Source organism: Caenorhabditis briggsae (genome assembly GCF_000004555.2).
Source record: "Caenorhabditis briggsae complete genome, chrV, whole genome shotgun sequence".
NCBI lineage: Eukaryota > Metazoa > Nematoda > Chromadorea > Rhabditida > Rhabditidae > Caenorhabditis > Caenorhabditis briggsae.
In genome coordinates, this window is record NC_013488.2 from 14,839,664 (window position 1) to 14,860,399 (window position 20,736).

Consider the following 20,736-nt stretch of genomic DNA (forward strand, 5'->3'; position numbering starts at 1 on the left):
CGGCCTCGCAAATATGACTACGGTAAGTACGACAAGTTGCGTTTTTTTTTTAATTTTTTGTTTTTTCTCGCTCTTTTTCAGCAAATCATGCATTTTTTGAGAGTTTTCTCGATTTTTCGATATTTAGAGCATTTAAAAAAAGGAGGAAGTCAAGAAATCTTTTATTCAACACTGAGATAACAGGGGAGAGAAAATGACAACAAATTCAAGAAAATTAACAAAAAAAGCTTGTGTTCATGCATCAAAATCTTCAAGTCTCGCCTGTGTCGTATCGATCTTTTTCTTTGAGAATCATCAACTTTTCCAGCATTTTTAAGTCCAGGCTCTGAAGATTTGGTGTGTACGAGTTTTTTATGATTGAAAAAGATCTTTCTACATCTGCTTCCGAAGCTTGAATCGCATGAACTTTTCGGGCGATTTCGTGCAAAATTGGATAGGAGCTTTTTGCCAGATGCCAAAAATTCGATGCAGGCATACTTCTGGTGTCTCTCTCGTATTGCTGCTGTTCTTGATGAAGCGAACTGCTTTTTGGGGCGCTTGATCCGCCCAGAGTACGTTGAAGGAAAGTGAGATGACGTGCAGGTGGTTGGCTTTGTGGTGGCGCCTGATATCTCATTTCCTCAAAACTTTTTCCCAAATCGTCCAGAAGCTTCTGAGCATCGTTCACGATATCAATCGGAATCTGAAATTGAATAAATCAAATGAATAAATCGGCATAAACCGACCATCACTGGCGTTCGAAATGTTCATGTCGCCACAGATCGATGGAAAAATCGAGAAAAGTCTCGAAAAATGTGATTTGCTGAAAAAGAGCGAGAAAAAACAAAAAATTTAAAAAAAATACGCAACTTGTCGTAAAATATGCGACTTGCTGACCGTAGTCACATTTGCGAGGCCGGCCGAGGCCTCGCGAGGCTTTTTCTCAATGGAGCGCGCCGAGGCCTTTTTTCTTCGGCCGAGGATTTTTCGAGGCCGGCCGAGGCCCGGCCGCCGTTTTGGACAGCCCTGGTATTTTCGAAATAAAGATTCTGAGGAGAAAATTTTGCGAATTGGGATTTATCCAGAATCTCGACTCATTTGTTTTGATATTACTGAATTAAGTAATGTTTCGAATGAAGCGATTTTACAAGAATAAATCAAAAACCAATTAATTTGGTGACTTCTAATCTCTTTTTAATTTTTGATTTAATTTTGTTGTTTCAGTAAAAATTTCGTATTATGAAAAACCTTCAGTAATCAAAAATGAAGCTCTTTTTTTAATTTACAGAACAAGCAGACAATTTCCACCTACTATTTCATAGCCCTAAACTTTCCTATTAATTACTTTAAAAACGTCTTTATCGTTCATTTTTGTGCGGTACCGTATCTTAACATTAAAAAAAAAACATTCACCACTCTTCTTATACAATAACGTCGTCCGCTTTTTGATCTTATGGTATATAAAATCCCTTCACTTTTCTCAGTTTCATTTTGGTCCAGAGTTGATGGGTTATCGTTATTATGGTTTTTCAAAGTTTATAAAAAATAATATTGGTTCCGAAATTGTTGCAAAGCAACGAAAAGAACAGCCAGAAGAGAAAGGGAAAAACGAAGCAAGGGAAGCTAATAAATCACGTTAGTAAAGCGAAGAAAAGAAGATATAAAACATCCAGAGCGAAGAGTTGTAAACCAATAAAACAATTGATCAAGCGAGTATCCAGGAATCGGAAAGAATATAAAGACCCCACTCCAGGAACAATCCCTTGAACCATCATTTGCAAAAAACGTTTCCTAAACTCCCACATCCCAACAATTCAAATCACCAAGCGATGTCGCAGAATCTTGCCGCCAAGAAACCTGACCGCCCCGAAGCCTTCAACGAGCCGAACAGTCTAGAATCATGCCGCGAAGAAGTCGCTACGCCCAGAAGCCAGCAAGAAGCCTACCCGGTACCACCAGGAAGCTGCAAAGAAGCTGCAACAACCAGAGCCACCCAAGAATCCGGACCGCCAGCAACGCGAAATCTGCAGCAGACGGGGCACCAGCCGAGGAATCCCCAACCACTAGGAGTGAAATTGGAAGGCAACGGAGGACGGAAAGGAACCGTGTCCATCAACGAGGTCGACGACAACGACGTGCCAGGAGAGAACTGCTCACCGCTTTATTCAATATGATCTCGGATAGTCAGGCATAGGGCATTTCAAATAGTTATTGTAGATGATTTGATCATTGCTTCTATTTTTATTTTAACCTATTTATTTCTAACACTCTTTTTATGTTCATCTTTTGTCTTTAACTTTTTGTTTAAACCTTACTAATATATATTTCTTATATAAATCATATTTGAAAAAGCTGTGTTCTGTTCAAACTGTTGACAAAAAATGATATGACTCCTCGTAGAGCCCTGGGTATGGAGGAGTCAAGCTTGATAGGAAAGAAACTACCCAAAAGTTACAGATTTCGAAAACTATTCTTTTGTAGTAAAAAGAACCGATACTCATAAATCAGATTTATTTCAAGAAGCTTTAAAAATTTAAGCGAGTCCATATTTCTTCAAATAGTTGTTGTAGATGGTCTGATCATTTTCAGGCATGGATTTGATGAAGTTCTGAGCATCAGTTGTGTATTCGGCAATGAATTTATCAGTTGCTTCCTTGTTGGATTGAACCAATGGGAATCCAGAAGTGAATCTTTTGGTCAATGCATCCAATCCGTCAATACTTGCTTGAGTCATCCCAGCTGCAGTCAACTCGGCTTTTGATTCTTCTTCTGAAACGAAAACAGTCGATATTATGAAAAACCAATAAAAAAAGTTAATTTTTGGTTTCAGAGTCTGCGGATTTTTTTGAAAAAGCACTGAAAAACTGACCAGTTGGATACTTGATTGGAGCAGCAAAAGCAGAGATAGCAAGGGAGACGAAAAGGAAGTAGAATAGGTTGAACATATTCAAGTTTTGATAGTTTTCAATTGAAGATCCAAACCTTTTATACTAGAACTTCGTATTTTGATTTTCATGCTGACTCAGGCCGCTTTAAAATATAAAATAACAAAAATCGTATTTAGTTCCCCTATTTTAGTGAGGTCATCAAACTATGAAATATGTCTGTGTCTCTTCCCTATTTTTGAAAAAATAGTTGTAACATTTTGTCCGTAGAGTTGGTTTTCCTCTGATTCATAGATAGAGATATGTTTTGGAAAACTCACTGAAGTTTTTTATGAGAGGCACAAAAACACTGTAATTCCCATAATAGAACGCCTCTCCTATACTTTCACTTTGAGCCTAATATGTATCTCGTTTAATGTAAGAGATATCAAAGAGCTATCAACGGAAAAGTACATATTTGTTCTATTATTTCAACTATCTTTTAACGGACATTTTTTTTTATATTTATCTTATTATAGCAGAGATAAGTGAGCTTCAATTAACAATATAGAGGTGACTGTATACTGAAATGATTGATACATTTCAATAAAACAAGAATTTCTTCCCGAGAATCAACTTCAGCAAAAAATAAACATTTTCAAAACGGCAGGTGAAGTTTTTACAATTAGCAAGAATTCCCTGTTTACTCATTATTGTGAAATATCACACAACACAAAAACGCGTCTCTTCCCTTCGAAATGTCGGCTGCTTGTAATGTCTCTGGTATATAAACCCCCTCGATTCTCTTCAGTTTCACTTCGGTCCGGAGTTGATGGGTTATCAATAAGTGTTTCGTTTCCTGTTCGCAGGAGACAACCCCGGTTTCCTTGTGAAACCAAAAAACCGTTCTCTCGGGAACAAAACCTCTTCTCGTGTTCTGTTAAAGAATACAAAACCCTTCCCATCAACACCAACTTGATCGAAGTTTTTGCATTTTTATTATCGAAACTAGAGTCATAACTAGAGCATGAACAATTTTTTTACTGATTTTGAAAACTAATTTTTGTAGTAGAAAGAACAGATAATATGTAGTGAATCAGATTTATTTCAAATACTTCAGAATTTAAGCAAGTCCATATTTCTTCAAATAGTTATTGTAGATAGTTTGATCGTTTTCCGGCATGGATTTAATAAAGTTCTGAGCATCAGTTGTGTATTCCGCAATGAATTTATCAGTTGCTTCTTTGTTGGATTGAACCAATGGGAATCCGGTAGCGAATCTTTGTGTTAATGCGGCCAATCCATCAATACTTCCTTGAGTCATTCCAGCTGCTGTAAGCTCTGCTTTTGATTGTTCTTCTGGAAAAAATTATGAATACTTTAAAAATGGAAAACATTTTTACCAGTTGGATAGCTGGCTGGAGCAGCCAGTGAACAGAGGGCAACAGAGACAAGAAGAATAGAGAGTTGACGGAACATGTTATTCAAGTTATGATACTTTTCGGTTTAAAGTCTTCATCTTTTATATCAGGACGACTTCACATTGGATCATGAAAACCTAGTACTGAAAACTATAAAACCAAAAATTCGTATTTAGGTTCCCTGTTTTTCTGTCGAACACACGACAACTCACCAAAATACGAAACTTGTGTCTGTGTCTATTTACCCAGTAAAAGTCTCCAATACTGTTTCAATATGTACGTAGATGATGACTTATTGGCATGGAAAGGTACATGAGATTTTAGCATGTTTTTTATAACTCTAAATTTTTCGATTTGTCAATAAAATATGCTCAAATATCATTAATTTTTGTTGCGATAACTTATATTCTCAATTTAAGAAAATACATCACCTTGACTTAATTTTTTTCGAGTCAAGCCGAATGAAAAATTTCAAGACATGATTTTTTCCATGGTTTATTGCATGAAGGTTTCGGAGATTTATGTCTTGGTAGAGCAAACTTTTGGATGTTAGAAGAGATGATCAAGATGCATTTTTTGTTTCTTATATTATCTTTAGCCTATTCTATTACCGCTCAATGCAACTTTGTGTGGTGTAGGTGACTAATATGGTAGGTATTAACATTATCGCGACTTTTCAGCTAACAAAGTTTCATCCGACCTCTTGTCCCTTGGAATCTTGAAGAAAAACGTAGAAGCTTTGGAGAAACTATTCAAAACGTATACATCGGACTACAATATCAAAACCATGGATATTTAGAACAAAGAGAACAATTACTGAACTCACTGACTCAAGCAGAAAAATGGAACTATGAAAATAACATGAACAAGTACAAAATTAAAAATTCAGATGCTTGGTTGTTATTTTTCTCGATTTCTCTAAAATAAATGCAATTAACTTCAATTATCAAATTGTTGAAAAAAAATTTATTGAAAATTCAAAAAATCAATTTCTCTTGATAGACTTCAATTTCAGAGGAACCAATCTTTTGTAGAACAACGCAATTAGAATCGCTCCAATCACTAGAATCCCTGCTTGATATACCATCACGTAACGGAATCCGGTGGCTTGGAATAGGGCTCTGAATATTTCAAAAATATGCCAAGTTAACCTACAGAAAATACTTACGTTGAGGTCAATGATCCAATAACTGGTGCCAAACTTCCTCCAAGAGAAAATAATCCTTGCATATTTCCCTGTTTTCTTGGCCCCAGAATCTCGGAATAAAGCGCCGCGGATGGAGATTCCACAAATGGAAAAGCCACTCCGAAGAACACAATGAAACAGATTAGGTAAATGGATAATGGGACTCTAGTTGTCCATTTGCACCACTCGTAAGTTTGATAGCAACCTCCTGCCACATCAGTATCCTTTCCAGCCGGAAGAAAGTCCAACGGCCCCGAATAGAACTTCCACGGATACATGAACACTTGGTAAAGGAGGAAGAATCCCAGTCCGATGAGCATTTGAATGCGTTTGTCTCTGGAAAGTGACTATGAAATGTATAAGAACTGAACGGGGTAGAGATCATCATCACAGTTTTCCGAGGCGAGTCGATCCGAGAATGATGTTAAGGGCAACGGAGACGACGCAACTGCAGCAGAGAGCAATTCCGTTGTAGAGGATGGATTGACTGTCTTTCCAGTCAAAGAGCACAGTTGTTAGTGGAGTAGACATCCTGAAATAATGAAATTGATTAAGAATCAGATGATCCATATTTGCCTAAATGATTTTGGTATTTCTGACAGAACCTAAAATAAATACAAGGTGGCGCAAAATTACCCGGACTGATATATCTTCAGACACAAGTATCCGGAAAGTACAAAAATTGGTAGAACTATAATTTTACGTTGGATTCAAAGCTACTGAAACTTTCATAAAGATTCCTCAAGTCTAGGTATTGTTATGATTATCCAATGATGAACTGCGTGATGCTTTTTTCAAAGATGAAGCACTTTTGACAAGAACTCAGCTCAAAATTGATAAAATAATTCGAAACTTGACCAATTTACTATTGAATTATATGAATTTTTAACTCCAGATTTGAGGCCAGTAAAACGCCGCTCTCCAATGTTATGCTTGTACAAACTGGAAAAACTCACACTTCAATGTTTGTTGCAATAATATTGACGGTCATGAACAGATAAATACAGGTTAAGGCGCCAATCAAGTCGTACTTGGGGATGACCACATTCAATTCTGAACTCTGTTTGATTAAACGAGATTTGTCTTCAATCAAACCTTTCTCATTCTCATCAATGATTCCCACATAGTTCTCGTTGAAGAAAAAGTGAACGATGACACAAGCAGCGAGAAGAACAATAGTCATTAAAAAGGCGACAACTGTGAACATGTTGATTTGCAGGAATCCGAGTTTCCAGCCATTCTCTCCAAGAGGAGTGAAGAAGGCCTAAAACATGACATCAAGAGGTTTTGAGAGTTCAACTCACCGACAGCACTGGTCCAAACGATATACCCAAAACATATCCACCAGTTCCATAGGAAATCGCCTTCATTCGATCTTTTGGTGTAGATGCAGTCGCTGCATAGATCCTCAATGCGGCTATATTACCGACTCCAAGACCTGTAACCACTCTGGCAGCCAACATGAACCATTTGGCATCCGAGAACAGGGAAAGGAGACCGTACCACATTTGGGCTGAAGCAGAATCTTGTTTTATAGAAACTATAGTTTTGAGAATATTCGGACATACCAACAGCAGCGATCAGAAAGCCAATGATAACGGGCATTTTGACAGACATGGTACGTTGGTTCCAGTAGCCGTAGAGGGGATTTGACTGGAATCAGTTGCTTTCAATTTTTGATATTTTCATTTTCTTTTTTTTTGAAACTCACAATAGTAGAACCAATATTACAAGAAGCAATAATCCATCCCAAAAAGTCCACATCTGCAGTCTTGTCAAGTTTTTGAAGATACGGCCACATAGACATGTAGTAGACTGAAACTTGAACTCCAACTACAAATTGAAGAAATATGGAAATCCACATTGACCTCCAATCCGTTTCCATGTGATCCAGAACTTCAGATGCGGAGAATCTGACAAATCTGAATTTGTAGAGGGATAAGGACGGAAAAACTCACTCATGTTTCTCATTTCCATTGTCATCAAACACTTGAGTTGTAGATCTTGATGCAATAGACACTCGTGTCATTTTTTTTAGAAGATTGGTCACTGAAACAATGAGCTGATTTGATTTTTTTCGTTATCATTTACTCAGCCGCCGGAGATGGTTGCAATAGAAAATTGAATTATATTATCAGTGGAGCAAAAGATTAATCATGATGGAAAAAATGATGATAACGTTTTGAATGTTGTAGCTGTTCTGATGATTCGTACTTTCATTTGAGCGTTTCATATGATTTTTCGGATTGTGGTAGAAATATATTAACAGAGTTTATTCAGACATTTGCAAGAAGAGATCAGGTCAGCGAAACTGGCAAAAATCGAAAATTTATCCGTCGAGTCCATGCTTCTTCAAGTAGACGCTATAGATCTCTTGATCTCCGGCTGGCATCGCCTCACGGAATCTCTTATCATCGGCAGTGTATTCTTCGATGAACTTGTCAGGTCCCTCAGCCGAGTCCTTGGCAGCAGCAAACCCAACTTTGAAACGCTCGGTGAGTTCTGCGAGACCTTTGATGCTCTCTTCGGTCATTCCAGCATCGCGGAGCTCAGCGGTGCATTCTTCTTCTGCAAGTTTTAAATTCCAATATTACATAGTTATTTTTGAAAATTAAAATCCAAACAAAAATGCCGCAACTCGAGATCTACCATATTTCCTCTGATGGAAGCTCACCCAAATCCTCAACTTTGAGCTCAATTATTTTGATTACTGCAGAAACTTGTTTGAAATTTGAATTTTTGAGACTAGCTACTGCTCTTTCCAGGCTAAAAAGATTGAAAAAAAGCATATTCTACTATGTTGAAAAAATTGTTGAAGTTCAGACTTTTTCAAGAAAAAGGAAATAGAGAATTCTGCTAAAAGTCGAAACTATTATTCTTTTTAGAAATAAGTATAACTTTTTAGAAATTCTTAGTGCTAAAATAGTGCTAATAGTGCTAAAATTCTAGTTTGTTCTAAAATTTAATGTTTTTCAAAATTAAAAAATTTGAAAAAACAATAATCTTGCCCGATTCAAAATTTTTGCACGCAAGTTTGAATTTTTTTGGAAAATTGGAAAAATCAAAATTTTAACTCACCAGAAGGCTGAGACATTTCAGATTTTCAGAAAGAATTCGAAGTTTTAGCAAATTAAAGAATGTGCATATATCTCAAAAATGCTCAGCTCTTTTATACTTCTCCCACTCCGCGTATTTTGTAGTCAAGGCACAAAAATCGTATTTTAGTTGTTTATTTTCATAATAGACACCTGAGAAACACACCTGGCATGGAACAAAACTACGATTCTCGTCTGCGTCTCTTTTTTTTCGTTTTTTGTCTGACACAACCAATTTGCCTGGCATCGAAAATGGGAATGTGATTTTTGTTGTATGTCTCTCGGGGGGATTTTGAAAGATTAAAACTGATGTTTCAGATCTATAAAATGAATCAAATTTCAAAAAGTAACATCAAACGATAAAAATGTTCAAGCAACTTGTTCTCTTGGCATTCTGCGCATCCTTGGCTTATGCCACCATGAATCTTCCAACTCGTAAGTTCTCCAGAAGATTCTGAATATTCAAAAGAATTATACAGATTTCCAGAAGAAGAATACGATGCTGAGCTTAAAGCAGCTGGAATGTCTCAAGGCGGAATTGATGGATTGCGCGCATTGAGCCAACAGTTCGTCAGCCAATATCCGATTGTTCAAGCTAATAAAGAAGCAGCCGACAAGTTCTTGGCTGATTATACTGTAGAAGTCCAGATTTATGTGAAGTCAATGTCTCCTGAAGATCAGAAGATCTACGCTGACAGTCTGAAGAAATATGGACTCGCCTGATTTTTTTTTCTATAAATACACCTAATAAAACTTTTCATTAAGCGAGCGTGAATTTTTTTCATGCATCAGAGAAATATACAAAGTCTAACTGGATCAAAAAGCCAGGATTAAAGCAAAAAAGCATGACAGAAAAATCAGGTCCTGACAAAGAAAAATTAGGTCATGACAAAGAAAAATTAGGTCATGACCCAGGAAAACTAGGTCATGACCTAGAAAAAATTAGATCTGGACCCCGAAAAAATTAGGTCATGACCTAGATAAAATTATGCCATGGCCTAGAAAAAAATTAGGTCATGACCCAGAAAAAATTAGGTCATAACCTAGGAAAATTCGGCGCAAGAAAACACCGCTCAATAAGATATACAAAAACGTATTCTTCAGTTGATTTTCGGCCATATTGACCATTTTCAGATGTCTGTAGCTCAACTGTCAAGTGTCTGATCCCTTTGAAAATTGTAAAGGGTGTAAAACAGACCTCGATTGAAAACTTTGCATGCACAGAATTTTTCGAAAATTCCCAGTTTTCTGTTATTTGCCGATTTCCGAAAGACAAGTGTGACAAGTGTTTTTTACGTTATCAGCACAAACACGGACCAGAAAAAAGGGGGGGGGTGGTCCTTCACCTTTAAAGATTCTGAAATTCTAAAGAATTTAAACATTTCATTTCTAAACTTTATTCATTAATACACTGAAAAACAACCGTGTTTTCCTCTCTGTTCAATTTTCTGTTCAATTTTTATTGAATTTATTTTCCCATTGCTCATTCGTGCCTAGGAGCATTTTTTGAAAAATCGCTACTGAATAAAATTTGAATTTCAAATGGTTCGTTCCCTTTCCTCCAATTTGCAATACATCCAATTTCCTTCGACGTTCTCTTATCCAAATTTCCATCATCTTCTCCAACCCACCAATCCATCAAACCCTATACCAACTAATTTCCTTTTTTATCCATTCTCTTTTTTCGACGTCTTCTTCTTCTCCTGTGTCACTCTTTTTATTTTGGGGTTTTTCCAACCCCTAAATTACCCCCGCATCGTCTTCTTCTTCTTTTTCGTCTTTTTTACCTCTCCTCTGATCCCTCTCGGAGCTCCCATTTCACGCTCATTTCGTATACGCCTCCTTCTTCCAACCAGTTTTTTTTTCTTTCTTCCATTCCATTGAGCTTCTTCTTGTGCTATTTTTTCTTCTCCTTTTTGTTCTTCCTTCCTGAGCCTGTTTGTTCGGAAACAAGAAGTGAGGAGAGGAATGTGGAAGAAATAAATTGGGACTCTCTCTTTTTTTTCTTGGCTTTTTTAGATGCCGAGCTTTCGGAGTTCCTCTTTCCTTCTGGCTCGTCCCGCCTTTTTGAACATTTTTTGTGTGTGTGGTCTGAAGTTCGGAAAGTGCGCAAGTTCTCATACCAACCCAGATGGATATCTCCATTCGTTTTCCATTTTTAGAAAACATGGATTGGGGTAAGCCACTCAATTGGACGGAGATTACCTGGAGTTGTGCTGAATACTGGCCAACGGAGTCCGATGCTTTTCTTGCTGTCGTTGCGTTCGCTGGGTTTCTTATGAACATTGTGAGTTGAAAGGGATTTTTGTAGAATGGGAAGTTCGGGACAGATCGACATAGAGGTTTTGAAGCTCTAACTGTTAGGTTTCGACTTTTTGACGGATATTGGTCATGTTCTGGTCGGAACTTGCCCAGAAACGGCTGTATATTCACGATCGTAAGTTGAAATTTGAAACACTACTAGGTCGGAGCCTTTTTATACGTTTGCCGGAGATTGGTCGGATTTAGTACCAGTCTTATCTGGAATTCTAGCCTAACCTCCGACAAGAACGATCAAGTAGTCTAGGCGTCATTTGACGCGTCACAGTCTCAGATTCCATAATCTAGGTTTGCCTTTTTTTACTTAACCTATGCCAGACTGGTCCGTAGCCTGGAAAATTTACAAATTCATTGAGCCGAAATTTGCCTAATTGTTTCGTATATGACTTGGGCTACAGTAAAACCTATGCAAAAAGGAACTGTCAAGTTGGAGCTTAATTATCTCGATTCCCATGTTAGATATCAAGATTGTTTTTACTGATAAAACGATATTATGATAAGCATTTGGTCAGTTGGCCAATTTTCTATATCTTTCACAGGAACCGAGATAAATTGTCTCAAAGTTGAAAGTTAGGCGGCCATTCTATTACATGTTTCATGGTTATTTTTTGTTAGCTGAGATGACGGATGTTGGACAAAACTATGCGAGCGGAGAATTGTCTCAGGGTTTAGGTTAGTGACTCACTATCAATTTGTGATATGTAACCCATTTCGAGCTAGATTCATTAACGCGTAGCTCTGTGGATGTTGTATGCAAGAAGTAACCAACACTGGAGAATGATATCATCCCGCTTACATGTCTAGCAAATCCAAAACGATCACTCAAGCTTAATGATGATTCCTATTAGGGCATGTCAATTTCTATTACACTATACGATCTGATTGCTTTTTTCGTATCAAGGTAGAAATAGTGACGATGACAGGATGCCTCGAAATTCTACCACTCAAAACTAATCAAGTTCAAGCTAAATCTCATTATGTCCTCTACAAGTGTGTTTCTTTTCAAAGCGTCTAATCAAGGACAAAAATAAAGTTGTTCCATTTCCCAAAACACCCATGGGACACTATTTTTTGTGTCCTTGGACCACTTTCAGAGTTGTTAATTGAATTCCCCCACCGAACTTTCTTCAAACTTTTAGGGGCTTGTCTGTCATTTCTACAAGGATCGCAAAAATGGGACCGCGTTCTTGGAACACATGGCGACCTGCGACGCTGTGCTCATCTTTCTGTACCTTTACATGTACTTTGGAACCAGTTGCATCATGTATAATCGTCATGATGTGAGTAGTTGATATTTAGGAATCGAGGAACTCCAATTCAAAATTTTAAGTTTTTTGGGAAATTGCACATCGAGCTGCAAACCGTCGTCAAGATCTTCTACGAATTCTATGAGATGAATTTGACATTTGCCATGTTTCTCATTATGATGGAAAGATTCCTCTGGACTTGTTCATCTAAAACTCGCTTCCACTGGACAATGTTCACCTATGGAAAACACAAGTACTACCTGGTATTCGTCACATCCACGTACATTCTGGTCGTTCTTGGTATCACCTACTTTAAACCGATGGTAAGCTGTGCGGGAAGACGCTGAAAATGTCATCAAAATTTCAGAAATTCTCCCCAGTCCCATTCTGTGACATGGCACTCAAACCCACATTATACGAGGATGCTTGTAAGAATTGAAGTTGGAAAACGAATCCGTGGTGTTTTTTTTTCAGTCTTGCGTCTGCTCCAAGATACCATATTTCCCTTGGTCTACGCCTACGCACATATTGCTACGTTTATTCTTGCTATTGTCACACTTTTCCGGATCACAAGAGTCGGGGAAGGAGAGAAACCGTTGGATCAGGAGGAGATTAACCTGGCGAATCAAACAGGAGGAGTACCATTAAGACTGTAAGTTCTTATCAGGCAGATAACTCAAGATAGAGCAGAGGAACTCTGATTAGGGTCTGCCTGTAATACACTACCTCGTGGCCTATTTAGGTTTTCTTCTAAAATAGTCATCGGTCATAGAAAACCCTAGGCTGCGTTCTGAGCTTGCATCGGGAAGAACGGTTTAGTCCACGTCAGCCCACACATGACCCGCCTTGCTTCTGATAGCCTTGAGAAAAGCTACAAAAATCAAAAATTCCAGAACCACCGGTAGAATCAAGCGCTCAATCCTCTGTATGCTGTTCATCTACCTAATGTTCTTCTTCCGCGCATTCTGCTACTACCTTTTCGTCGACCCCCAAACCTCCAACATGTTCGATGGAGATGTTGGCTCGGGAATTCGTGAGTGTCATTTCCTTAAACCTGAAAAACTATGATGTATAAATTTCAGTAAAATACTGGTCCTACGATTTTATGAATGTGGTGTTCTCGGGATCCAGAGCAATCGTCTATGTGGTTTTCTGCCGCAACCAAATGGTCGTCGAGTTCCCGCCGTATGGACTTGGGCGTTAACCTCGATCCCCAGATCAACTTTCCCAAAAAAAATTCTTCTTTGCTTTCATCCCAAGAGCAACTCTTGAAATGTATTGCTTTGCTGTCTCATGATCCCTTGCTTCCCCTAGAAAAATCCCACATTCTCATTTTCACTCATGTTGTGTTTGTAGTTCCTTCTGAAGGACAACCAAGGTTGAAACTAAATTTCCTGACCACAAAAAATTACTTCCGCGTTCTCCCCCTCATTTTTTTATGTTTCAGTGGCTTTGAAATTTTGTTTAAAATAAAAGAGACGCAGAGATTGGAACATTTGTCTCGACTGCAAAGAATTGCGATTTAGAGAAAGAAACTTTGTGGAAATAAAAATGTTAGCAGTACATCAAATCCACAACTCAATTTTGAGCTCTTTTATCTCAATTCCTGTAAAAGATATCAAAAAGTAATAAACTGATCAAATGTTTACCAGAATATAACAAATATTTTGTTAGTTAACTACTTTTTGATATCTTTCACAGGAACCAAGATAAATTGGCTAAAAGGTGAAAGTTAGTTATTCTATTACAGTGTTTTCCGTACATATTCGTTTCGAACGTTCTAGATTTTTGAAATGTTATTTTTTTGAATTTTCAACATTATAAAGACTTCAAACTTCAAAAAGAAATTCTCGGCTTTTGATTTCTTTCTTCACTTTTCCAGGTTCCGAATGTCCAAAGTTTCGAGTAAAATTGTATAAAACTGGACGGATTTAACCAAACTTGTCCAGAGTTTTATCCAAATTATGTAGACATTATTCTAGCGATTTTCGCAATCGCCGGATTCATTCTGAGTTGTGTAAGTTAAGACTTCCATCGGTCGAAAAATTTTGCCAACCGACCGACCGAGCTGGCCGAACGATCAGCTCGTTTTGAGAATCAAATTCAGCATGAATTCGGATTTTCAGATGCTAATTGCCAAGTTCCGAAAACAACTCAAAGGATCTGTATTCGTTTTTTCTCTGGCTTTCGTTGATATGAGTTATTGTCTACTGTATTTTTACAACTTCCCACTCAAAAGTTTGGTGTTCTACTTGGAAAGTGATGTGAGTTCTTTCTATTTTTCAAATCTCATCTCATTGTCAGTAAAAACCAATTTCAGTTTATGGCCAATGTCCGTCACAAGGCTCAACACCAAATTGAAACAGTTGAAGAGTTTGGAAACTTTTTTATTCCAATTCTCATGATGTATATTGTCATTGAAAAATTCCTATGGACTTGCACTCCAAGAACTCGTTATTCGTTGAGACTTTTCACTGTGGACCGTCCCAAATTCATTTTGACTGCAATCACAGCAGGAATTGGTATCATGGTTGTGGTTATTTCCACTTGGAATCTTGTGGTATGTCGATCATCATTTATTTTCTGTTTCTTTCCTTTTTTATGGACCTCGGAGTGTGCAGTAAGCCTGTTTAAGACTAGTTCTAGTCAATAAATTTTTGGTGGCTTGCATTTAAAAATGTCAGGGAAAGAGGTAATGAAAATATTTCACTTTTAAGATCCTCCATGTCCATTTCTGCGACGTCATCCTTCTTCCATTTGCGTTCACGAACTAGGGTTGGTTGGGGGAAATGGATAATATTCTATGGAAATGTCAAACAGAGATGAATTTTTGCAGTTTTGAACACTATCCAAAGACTAGTGATCCCATTGACCATAGCTCTCACTGTTCCAATCTCATTTATCTTTGCGTTGATCACTTTGTGCCGCATCGGATGTGTTGGAAAAGGAGAGAATCCAGTGGATCAGGCAGCGGTTAATTTGGGAAATGAAGAAGAAAATCATGTTGCCGGGTTGTAAGTTTTTGTGATTATACAGGATGGCTAATAAGTATGTGGTTTTTTGTTTTCGAAGTGCCCTGTAAAAAAAATTGGCTTGTGACATTCAAACTAAGCTCATTTACTGATAATATAGGACCAATTGAATAATTATTTGAGTACATAATCGGAGTTGAATGCTTCAGCTTCGATGCTGACCTTCAGACGCTCCCGAAAAAGTCACCGTGCTCCGCAGGTAGTTGTCGTCTGTTTTATCTCATAACGTGAGATGTGTTCGCTTGAGCAAGTTGAAAGTTAGTTTAGAACAAGTCATGCTCTTGCTCTCCATGTACCTCAAAAATGAAAATTCAGCGGGTTGAGATCCGGTAACGAGACAAGCTTCAACTCCTTCTCCCAGTCTTGCATAAAACAAGCTTCGATCCTCGATTTTGTGAGTTTTGGGCTTTGAGGCGGTGTCGAATATTGTTTCATAGTAAATTGTTTCTGGCCAATATGACTAGCAACTCAGGGAAATTGAACACCCTTCAAAACCATATTTTGGTAGGTATCCGAGTTGATCTTCACGTGTTTGTCCATGAAGACCAGTTGAGCCCTACCGTCAGCTGTCAGACCTGCTCAGGGCATACCGGATTTTGGGAATAGCTTTCTGTACTCCAAAAAACGTTTCAGGGAGCTCAAATTATCTTTTAACAACATTAACCGATTTTTCCGGCTTCGTGGAAGCGACTCAGTGGTAAAAATTTCCTCACAGGACCAAATGACGTCGTAGGCGCGGCGCACCTACATATCGTTCTGTTTTAAACTGATTGGCGATTTCCTGAGCTACCGACTAACCAACGCTGAGTGTCCAACATCATCGTATATTCAGTGTTAACGCTTGAAAATTCTAGCACGGTGTGTATAAGCTTGCATAGAAAAAATATTAACAAAAATTGATGACAATTGGTTTTGGAGACCTCTTATATACGTCTCCAACTTTTGGAATCCATCGAAAGTTTTCAAAAATCGCACTTGGCACGGTGCCAGGGGCTCGCGCAAAAAAAACCACATCTTATTAGCCACCCTGTATTGCTCATTCTTGCATTAAGACATGCCTCTCCAGAAACAGGTGTTTTCAGAACCACCAGTCAAGTGAAAAAGTCAATTCTCTGCATGCTCACTTTCTACTTCCTCTTCTTCCTTCGTGGAGTCTTCTACTTTGCCTACGTCCGTCAGCACACCAAGGGAATCTTTGCCAATGATAGACATCTTCGAATCAGAGAGTGTTCTTTATGGTCAAAATCTATCATGAATGGTTTCAGTGTACTCTTGGTATTACGACTTTTCTAGTGTTGTGCTCTCCGGCTCCAGATATTTGATCTACTACATTTTCTGCCGTCACGAGGTGGTTGTGAATTTCCCACCCAACGTTTCTTTGTAATCAGTTGTTCAAACTTTTTTTTCCCGCTTCTTGCATATGACAAATTTTTTTGAATGCTAAATAATAAACTTTTTTCGATTCAAAGGTTTTAAAAATACATGCTCTGAAACCCCTCTTTTTCTCTACCGCACTCTCCCTCTCACCCTCTGAATCCAACCCTCCGTTTTTGTTTCTTACATATTTCACAACTATACGAAAAACTTGATAAGCTATCAGTATTATCTCCCAGACCCCAAATCCCAGAAGAAATTAAAAATCTTTAGCGTTTGGCAGTATATACGAAAATAATTACCTGGTTAGAGAAGAAATATATCACTTCGTTTTTTCTTCTCCTCCTTTTTTGTTAAGCTAAACGTTTTTATCCATTACTTCTCTCAATTTTAAGTATGGCAAGCCTTTGGAATTGCTTTTCCACGGTGACTGCGAAAGTTGAACCAGTGGCCATTGCTATGAACGTTATTCCGGAGCCAGTTGAACAAGAAAAAAGAGAAGAAGAACCGGAAATCGATAAGTTCCTATTGCTCAGCCTTCCGAAAGAAATTGTGATTTTTATTCTGGGGTTTTGTTCTCCATTTGATCTGTAAGTTTTTCTATCGACTAAAACGGTACTACAGTTTGTATTGTTTTGGCAGAACAAATCGCAACCGGGCGTTTTAGAATCGAGATTTTTAAAATAAACCCTCTAATAGAAGAACCCCTGTCAAAGATAACAAAAAGTTGTCAACTGATAAATTGTGTATCATAATCTTAGAAATGATTTATCCGTTGACAAGTTTCTGATATCTCGCACAGGGGCCAAGTAAAATTAGATCAAGCTGGACAAGGAAGACCCTTTTATTACATGTTTTACGGGAACTTTTTCGAAATGTCTGCTCTCGAAATACTTTCAAAATGCTCCGGAGCCATTTCATCTCGCTAGAGAAAGTTAACACTTTCGAAATATCTGATTTCAAAATTCCATGGAGCAGGGTATTTGGAAAAATTTCACAATTTTTCAGACTCGCCTTCTCGCTGATCTCCAAAAGAACCAGAAAGCTGGCTATCAAAGCTCGAAAACAACCAGACGTCCAAAAGAAATGCAAGGTTTTCAAAATGTGTTTGGGAGTATCGTATCAGAAAATAATCATGGAGTTTGATGAGCAACCAAAAAAGCATTGGCAGTTGATGAGACATCGGGACCTTTCATTTAAACCGCACATAGGAGAAGTTGTTTTGAAAGAAGTTGATATTAATGGATGGAGTGCTAAAGAGTATGTTAAACTGTTGTTCGCGGACCCAGAAGCTTACTAGTGAGTTTTCAATTTTGACTTTAAAGGAGGCCAGACAACAAAAAAAAAGTTTTCCTGATATTTTGCATAGGGAACCCCCATGAGGGGTTGAACTCATGACAGGCAGCTCAGGGGTACAGCGCCGCTACCGGCTGAGCTACGGGGGCGCGAAGGCGCCTGACGACCGATGGTCTACATAAGCGCGGCGCGATTTCGTCCCCCGAACAGTCCCCCGAAATTTTTGCTGTCTCGCCTCCTTTAAAGTTTTTAACAATATTTTTTTCAGCGAAGGATTCGGCGCAACCTTTAGTACCGTATACATCAATTCAGATTACTCAATTCAAGAGCTGAATATGTTTTATGATTCTCTATGCGAGCTTTTTAATCCGGTAAGACATATCACTAGCATCCACTTGGACTGTCCATATATCGAACATATTCTTTGGCATTACAATACAAAAGAGTCATTCCAATATTTGGTTATTGAAACTTCCGATCAGACAAGTGAGACTTATATTCGATCGGTTTTCGATAGAGTTCGCATTTCAAACGGAGTTTTTCTTCGCTGCAAAACTGAACCAAGCTTTTATTATGATTTGAGTCGATTTGAAGTGAAAGAAATAATTGAAGTACACTGGTCGTATTGGGTCAAATTGGATCAAGTTTTTAATATCAAGAGTCATACGATTGCATTATTTGTGTCTTCCTGGTTCTGCAAAGATTTGAAAGTTCTTATTCAAAAATGGAGAGACGGATGGACACCAGAATGGAATCAGCTTACTGTAGAACTGAAATCCATGAACAAGGAGTTGGAAGATTGTGTTGAAGGAGAATCAGTGGAGATTGGAAATGCAAAGGATAAGAGTTTGGTTTATAAGTGGGTCTGACATTTAAAATTTGTTTGATTTTGAGGAAAAAAACTAAATTTGAATTTCCAGAAACTCTTCCATCCAATTATACAAATTTAATGAGAAATATAGAATTGAAGACGTCTCTTTTTACATCGACGGATATCATATAGTTCGAGAAGACGGTGCGATTGCTACCGTACTCATTACAAAGGGAAATGTTGCTATAATGACAATTCAATCGGAGAGAACCAAAGAATTCAAATTTGATTTCAATCGTCGATTATTTTTGCCAAGAAAAGCTTGGAGTAGTTTGGAGAAGCGACATTGATCTGTATTTATTACTTTGAATGAACTTTTATTTATTTTTATTGGGAATAGTGTTTGAGGGGGGTTTTACATTCGGATTTTTAGAAAATCTTGTAAATACACCAAAAACTGAATGTTCAAAATAAAGATTAATGGAAAGAATCTTTCGTAAATTTTTTGTTGGTTCATCTTATCAATTTATCTGTGATCTAGTTCTGACTACACTCTTTTTGTTTCTTTTCCTTTTTATGAGGAATCAGTTATAAACAATGAGACATGTGATGTTATAAAAGATATCAGAAAACGTATCTGTCATATTTTCACAACTACGACAATGAGTGAAAGAACTGTTATGCTGCAAAATGAACTGCAAACATTGGAAACTTCAAAACGTAGGTGAGCTAAAAATGTTTGGATTTTTACAAACTTAAAGTTTTTTCCAGCCGAGCTTATATTTATTTCACTTTGGGTTTCGTTTTGAGCACAATTTTCGCCTTTATTGCATACGGTTTGAGTCAAGGAATTTTCAATTTATTTATGGAAGGTTTGTATCTTTATTAACTTTCTCAGTGATTTTATAGCTTTTCAGAAGAGCACGAAGTTTGTGAAAAACGAATCATTGGATACTATGAACTCAGTTCCACCCGAGAAGTCTCAGAACTTCAATTATCGAAATTTACTCATTTGGTTTTATTTCTACTGGTTTTGCTGTCATCTGGGAAACTTAAGTTTCGAAATGATGAAGAGAATACAAACTTTTTGAAGACTATTCAAAAGGCAAAATTATTCCAATTAAAATCAATGTTTTCTGTTTGGGATGAGAATAAGAATTACGAAGTTATAGAAGGCGTTCTCGACGATTCTAGGAAAACTTTGTAAGCTCTTATATTTTTTAAGGTTTTCAAATTTTGTTTTCAGAACTCTTATAAACTCAATAACTGATTTCATCGAAGAGCATCAGCTTGATGGAGTTGAGGTGTATTGGAGGTGGTCTAGAACAAAACAGGAATCGCTGAAATTCTCGAAATTTTGTCAGGAGCTACGGAGTCAACTGTCTTCAGTGATTAGTATCACATTTGCCCCTCACTCACTTCACTATCAAACCGACTTCAGTGAAATCTTAAAACATGTCGATTTCATGAGCGTTGACACAAATAACTACTACGGTTCCTGGCACCAGAAGTTTCCTCGTCTCGTCGGGCCATCTTCTCCGTTGTACTCTGGACATCAACATTTTGAAAACCAAAACGTGGATTCTACAATGAAAAAGTACATTTGCTCAACAAATAAACCGAATCGATTGAATATGATGGTGGAATTCACAGGAAGATATTGGTATAATGTGATTGTACCCAGAAATTTAAAAGAAACTAATTGGCCTGTAGCAGAAACAAAAAATGGAAATATTGAAGGAGGTGCAATCCCAAGAAGAAATTTCGAAGATCTTGGATGGAATGTTTTTAATACCTCGTGGAACGACGAATCGAGAACCGCTTTTATTTGGAAACCAGATGAAAGAAGTTATATGACATTTGAAAACGAGAAGAGTTTAGGAGAAAAGATACGATACGCGATAGACAATAATATCGGAGGATTAGCGGTTTGGAGATTCGATCATGATGATGACAATATGACATTGTTGAATGTACTTGCAGCTGCTAATTTGTGTTCTGGCAAAGAAAATAAATATGAATGTTGAAGTATCATTGTTGTCGAAAGTATGTGTTTTTTTTTTCGTCCGTGAGGTTCGAGGTTCGTTCGTTAGGTTCGTCCGTCAGGTTCGT

The 20,736-nt window shown here is 37.7% G+C and overlaps 11 protein-coding genes across 11 annotated transcripts in view; 6 read left to right on the forward strand and 5 right to left on the reverse strand.

Moving 5' to 3' along the window:
• Nucleotides 1-250: 250 nt before the first annotated feature.
• Nucleotides 251-1,348, reverse strand: CBG04671 (the record flags this gene model as incomplete). The annotated part of the gene is made up of 3 exons (XM_002637824.1): nucleotides 251-682; nucleotides 877-1,005; nucleotides 1,325-1,348. The coding sequence occupies 3 exons, from the start codon at nucleotides 1,346-1,348 to the stop codon at nucleotides 251-253; spliced, it is 585 nt and encodes a 194-aa protein (XP_002637870.1).
• A 460-nt stretch (nucleotides 1,349-1,808) lies between these two features.
• CBG27226 lies at nucleotides 1,809-2,153 on the forward strand (the record flags this gene model as incomplete). Its single annotated transcript, XM_045238140.1, has 1 exon — nucleotides 1,809-2,153. The coding sequence occupies one exon, from the start codon at nucleotides 1,809-1,811 to the stop codon at nucleotides 2,151-2,153; it is 345 nt and encodes a 114-aa protein (XP_045098335.1).
• Nucleotides 2,154-2,512: 359 nt separating this feature from the next.
• On the reverse strand, nucleotides 2,513-2,924 carry CBG04673 (the record flags this gene model as incomplete). The annotated part of the gene is made up of 2 exons (XM_002637825.1): nucleotides 2,513-2,748; nucleotides 2,849-2,924. The coding sequence occupies 2 exons, from the start codon at nucleotides 2,922-2,924 to the stop codon at nucleotides 2,513-2,515; spliced, it is 312 nt and encodes a 103-aa protein (XP_002637871.1).
• A 1,042-nt stretch (nucleotides 2,925-3,966) lies between these two features.
• Nucleotides 3,967-4,322, reverse strand: CBG04674 (the record flags this gene model as incomplete). The annotated part of the gene is made up of 2 exons (XM_002637826.1): nucleotides 3,967-4,202; nucleotides 4,247-4,322. 2 exons carry the CDS (start codon nucleotides 4,320-4,322, stop codon nucleotides 3,967-3,969), a joined length of 312 nt encoding a protein of 103 aa, XP_002637872.1.
• A 927-nt stretch (nucleotides 4,323-5,249) lies between these two features.
• On the reverse strand, nucleotides 5,250-7,479 carry CBG04675 (the record flags this gene model as incomplete). Its single annotated transcript, XM_045238141.1, has 8 exons — nucleotides 5,250-5,385; nucleotides 5,433-5,786; nucleotides 5,842-5,982; nucleotides 6,407-6,714; nucleotides 6,755-6,963; nucleotides 7,019-7,103; nucleotides 7,162-7,363; nucleotides 7,409-7,479. 8 exons carry the CDS (start codon nucleotides 7,477-7,479, stop codon nucleotides 5,250-5,252), a joined length of 1,506 nt encoding a protein of 501 aa, XP_045092732.1.
• Nucleotides 7,480-7,779: 300 nt separating this feature from the next.
• Nucleotides 7,780-8,544, reverse strand: CBG04676 (the record flags this gene model as incomplete). Its single annotated transcript, XM_002637828.1, has 2 exons — nucleotides 7,780-8,018; nucleotides 8,529-8,544. 2 exons carry the CDS (start codon nucleotides 8,542-8,544, stop codon nucleotides 7,780-7,782), a joined length of 255 nt encoding a protein of 84 aa, XP_002637874.1.
• Nucleotides 8,545-8,910: 366 nt separating this feature from the next.
• Nucleotides 8,911-9,268, forward strand: CBG04677 (the record flags this gene model as incomplete). The annotated part of the gene is made up of 2 exons (XM_002637829.1): nucleotides 8,911-8,980; nucleotides 9,033-9,268. 2 exons carry the CDS (start codon nucleotides 8,911-8,913, stop codon nucleotides 9,266-9,268), a joined length of 306 nt encoding a protein of 101 aa, XP_002637875.1.
• A 1,444-nt stretch (nucleotides 9,269-10,712) lies between these two features.
• CBG04678 lies at nucleotides 10,713-13,315 on the forward strand (the record flags this gene model as incomplete). Its single annotated transcript, XM_002637830.1, has 7 exons — nucleotides 10,713-10,832; nucleotides 12,004-12,144; nucleotides 12,195-12,434; nucleotides 12,479-12,539; nucleotides 12,586-12,763; nucleotides 13,005-13,144; nucleotides 13,194-13,315. The coding sequence occupies 7 exons, from the start codon at nucleotides 10,713-10,715 to the stop codon at nucleotides 13,313-13,315; spliced, it is 1,002 nt and encodes a 333-aa protein (XP_002637876.1).
• Nucleotides 13,316-14,237: 922 nt separating this feature from the next.
• Nucleotides 14,238-16,436, forward strand: CBG04679 (the record flags this gene model as incomplete). The annotated part of the gene is made up of 4 exons (XM_045238143.1): nucleotides 14,238-14,375; nucleotides 14,432-14,675; nucleotides 14,948-15,125; nucleotides 16,226-16,436. 4 exons carry the CDS (start codon nucleotides 14,238-14,240, stop codon nucleotides 16,434-16,436), a joined length of 771 nt encoding a protein of 256 aa, XP_045092733.1.
• A 477-nt stretch (nucleotides 16,437-16,913) lies between these two features.
• On the forward strand, nucleotides 16,914-18,974 carry CBG04680 (the record flags this gene model as incomplete). Its single annotated transcript, XM_002637832.1, has 4 exons — nucleotides 16,914-17,107; nucleotides 17,526-17,816; nucleotides 18,082-18,672; nucleotides 18,734-18,974. 4 exons carry the CDS (start codon nucleotides 16,914-16,916, stop codon nucleotides 18,972-18,974), a joined length of 1,317 nt encoding a protein of 438 aa, XP_002637878.1.
• A 312-nt stretch (nucleotides 18,975-19,286) lies between these two features.
• The window catches only part of CBG04682, a gene marked incomplete at both ends in the record, with an annotated part of 6,521 nt that continues 5,071 nt past the window's right edge, over nucleotides 19,287-20,736 (forward strand). The window contains 4 exons of the mRNA XM_045238144.1: nucleotides 19,287-19,348; nucleotides 19,396-19,496; nucleotides 19,542-19,827; nucleotides 19,871-20,597. Coding sequence (XP_045092734.1) covers nucleotides 19,287-19,348; nucleotides 19,396-19,496; nucleotides 19,542-19,827; nucleotides 19,871-20,597 — 1,176 coding nt within the window. The remainder of the gene's footprint in view (nucleotides 19,349-19,395; nucleotides 19,497-19,541; nucleotides 19,828-19,870; nucleotides 20,598-20,736) is intronic.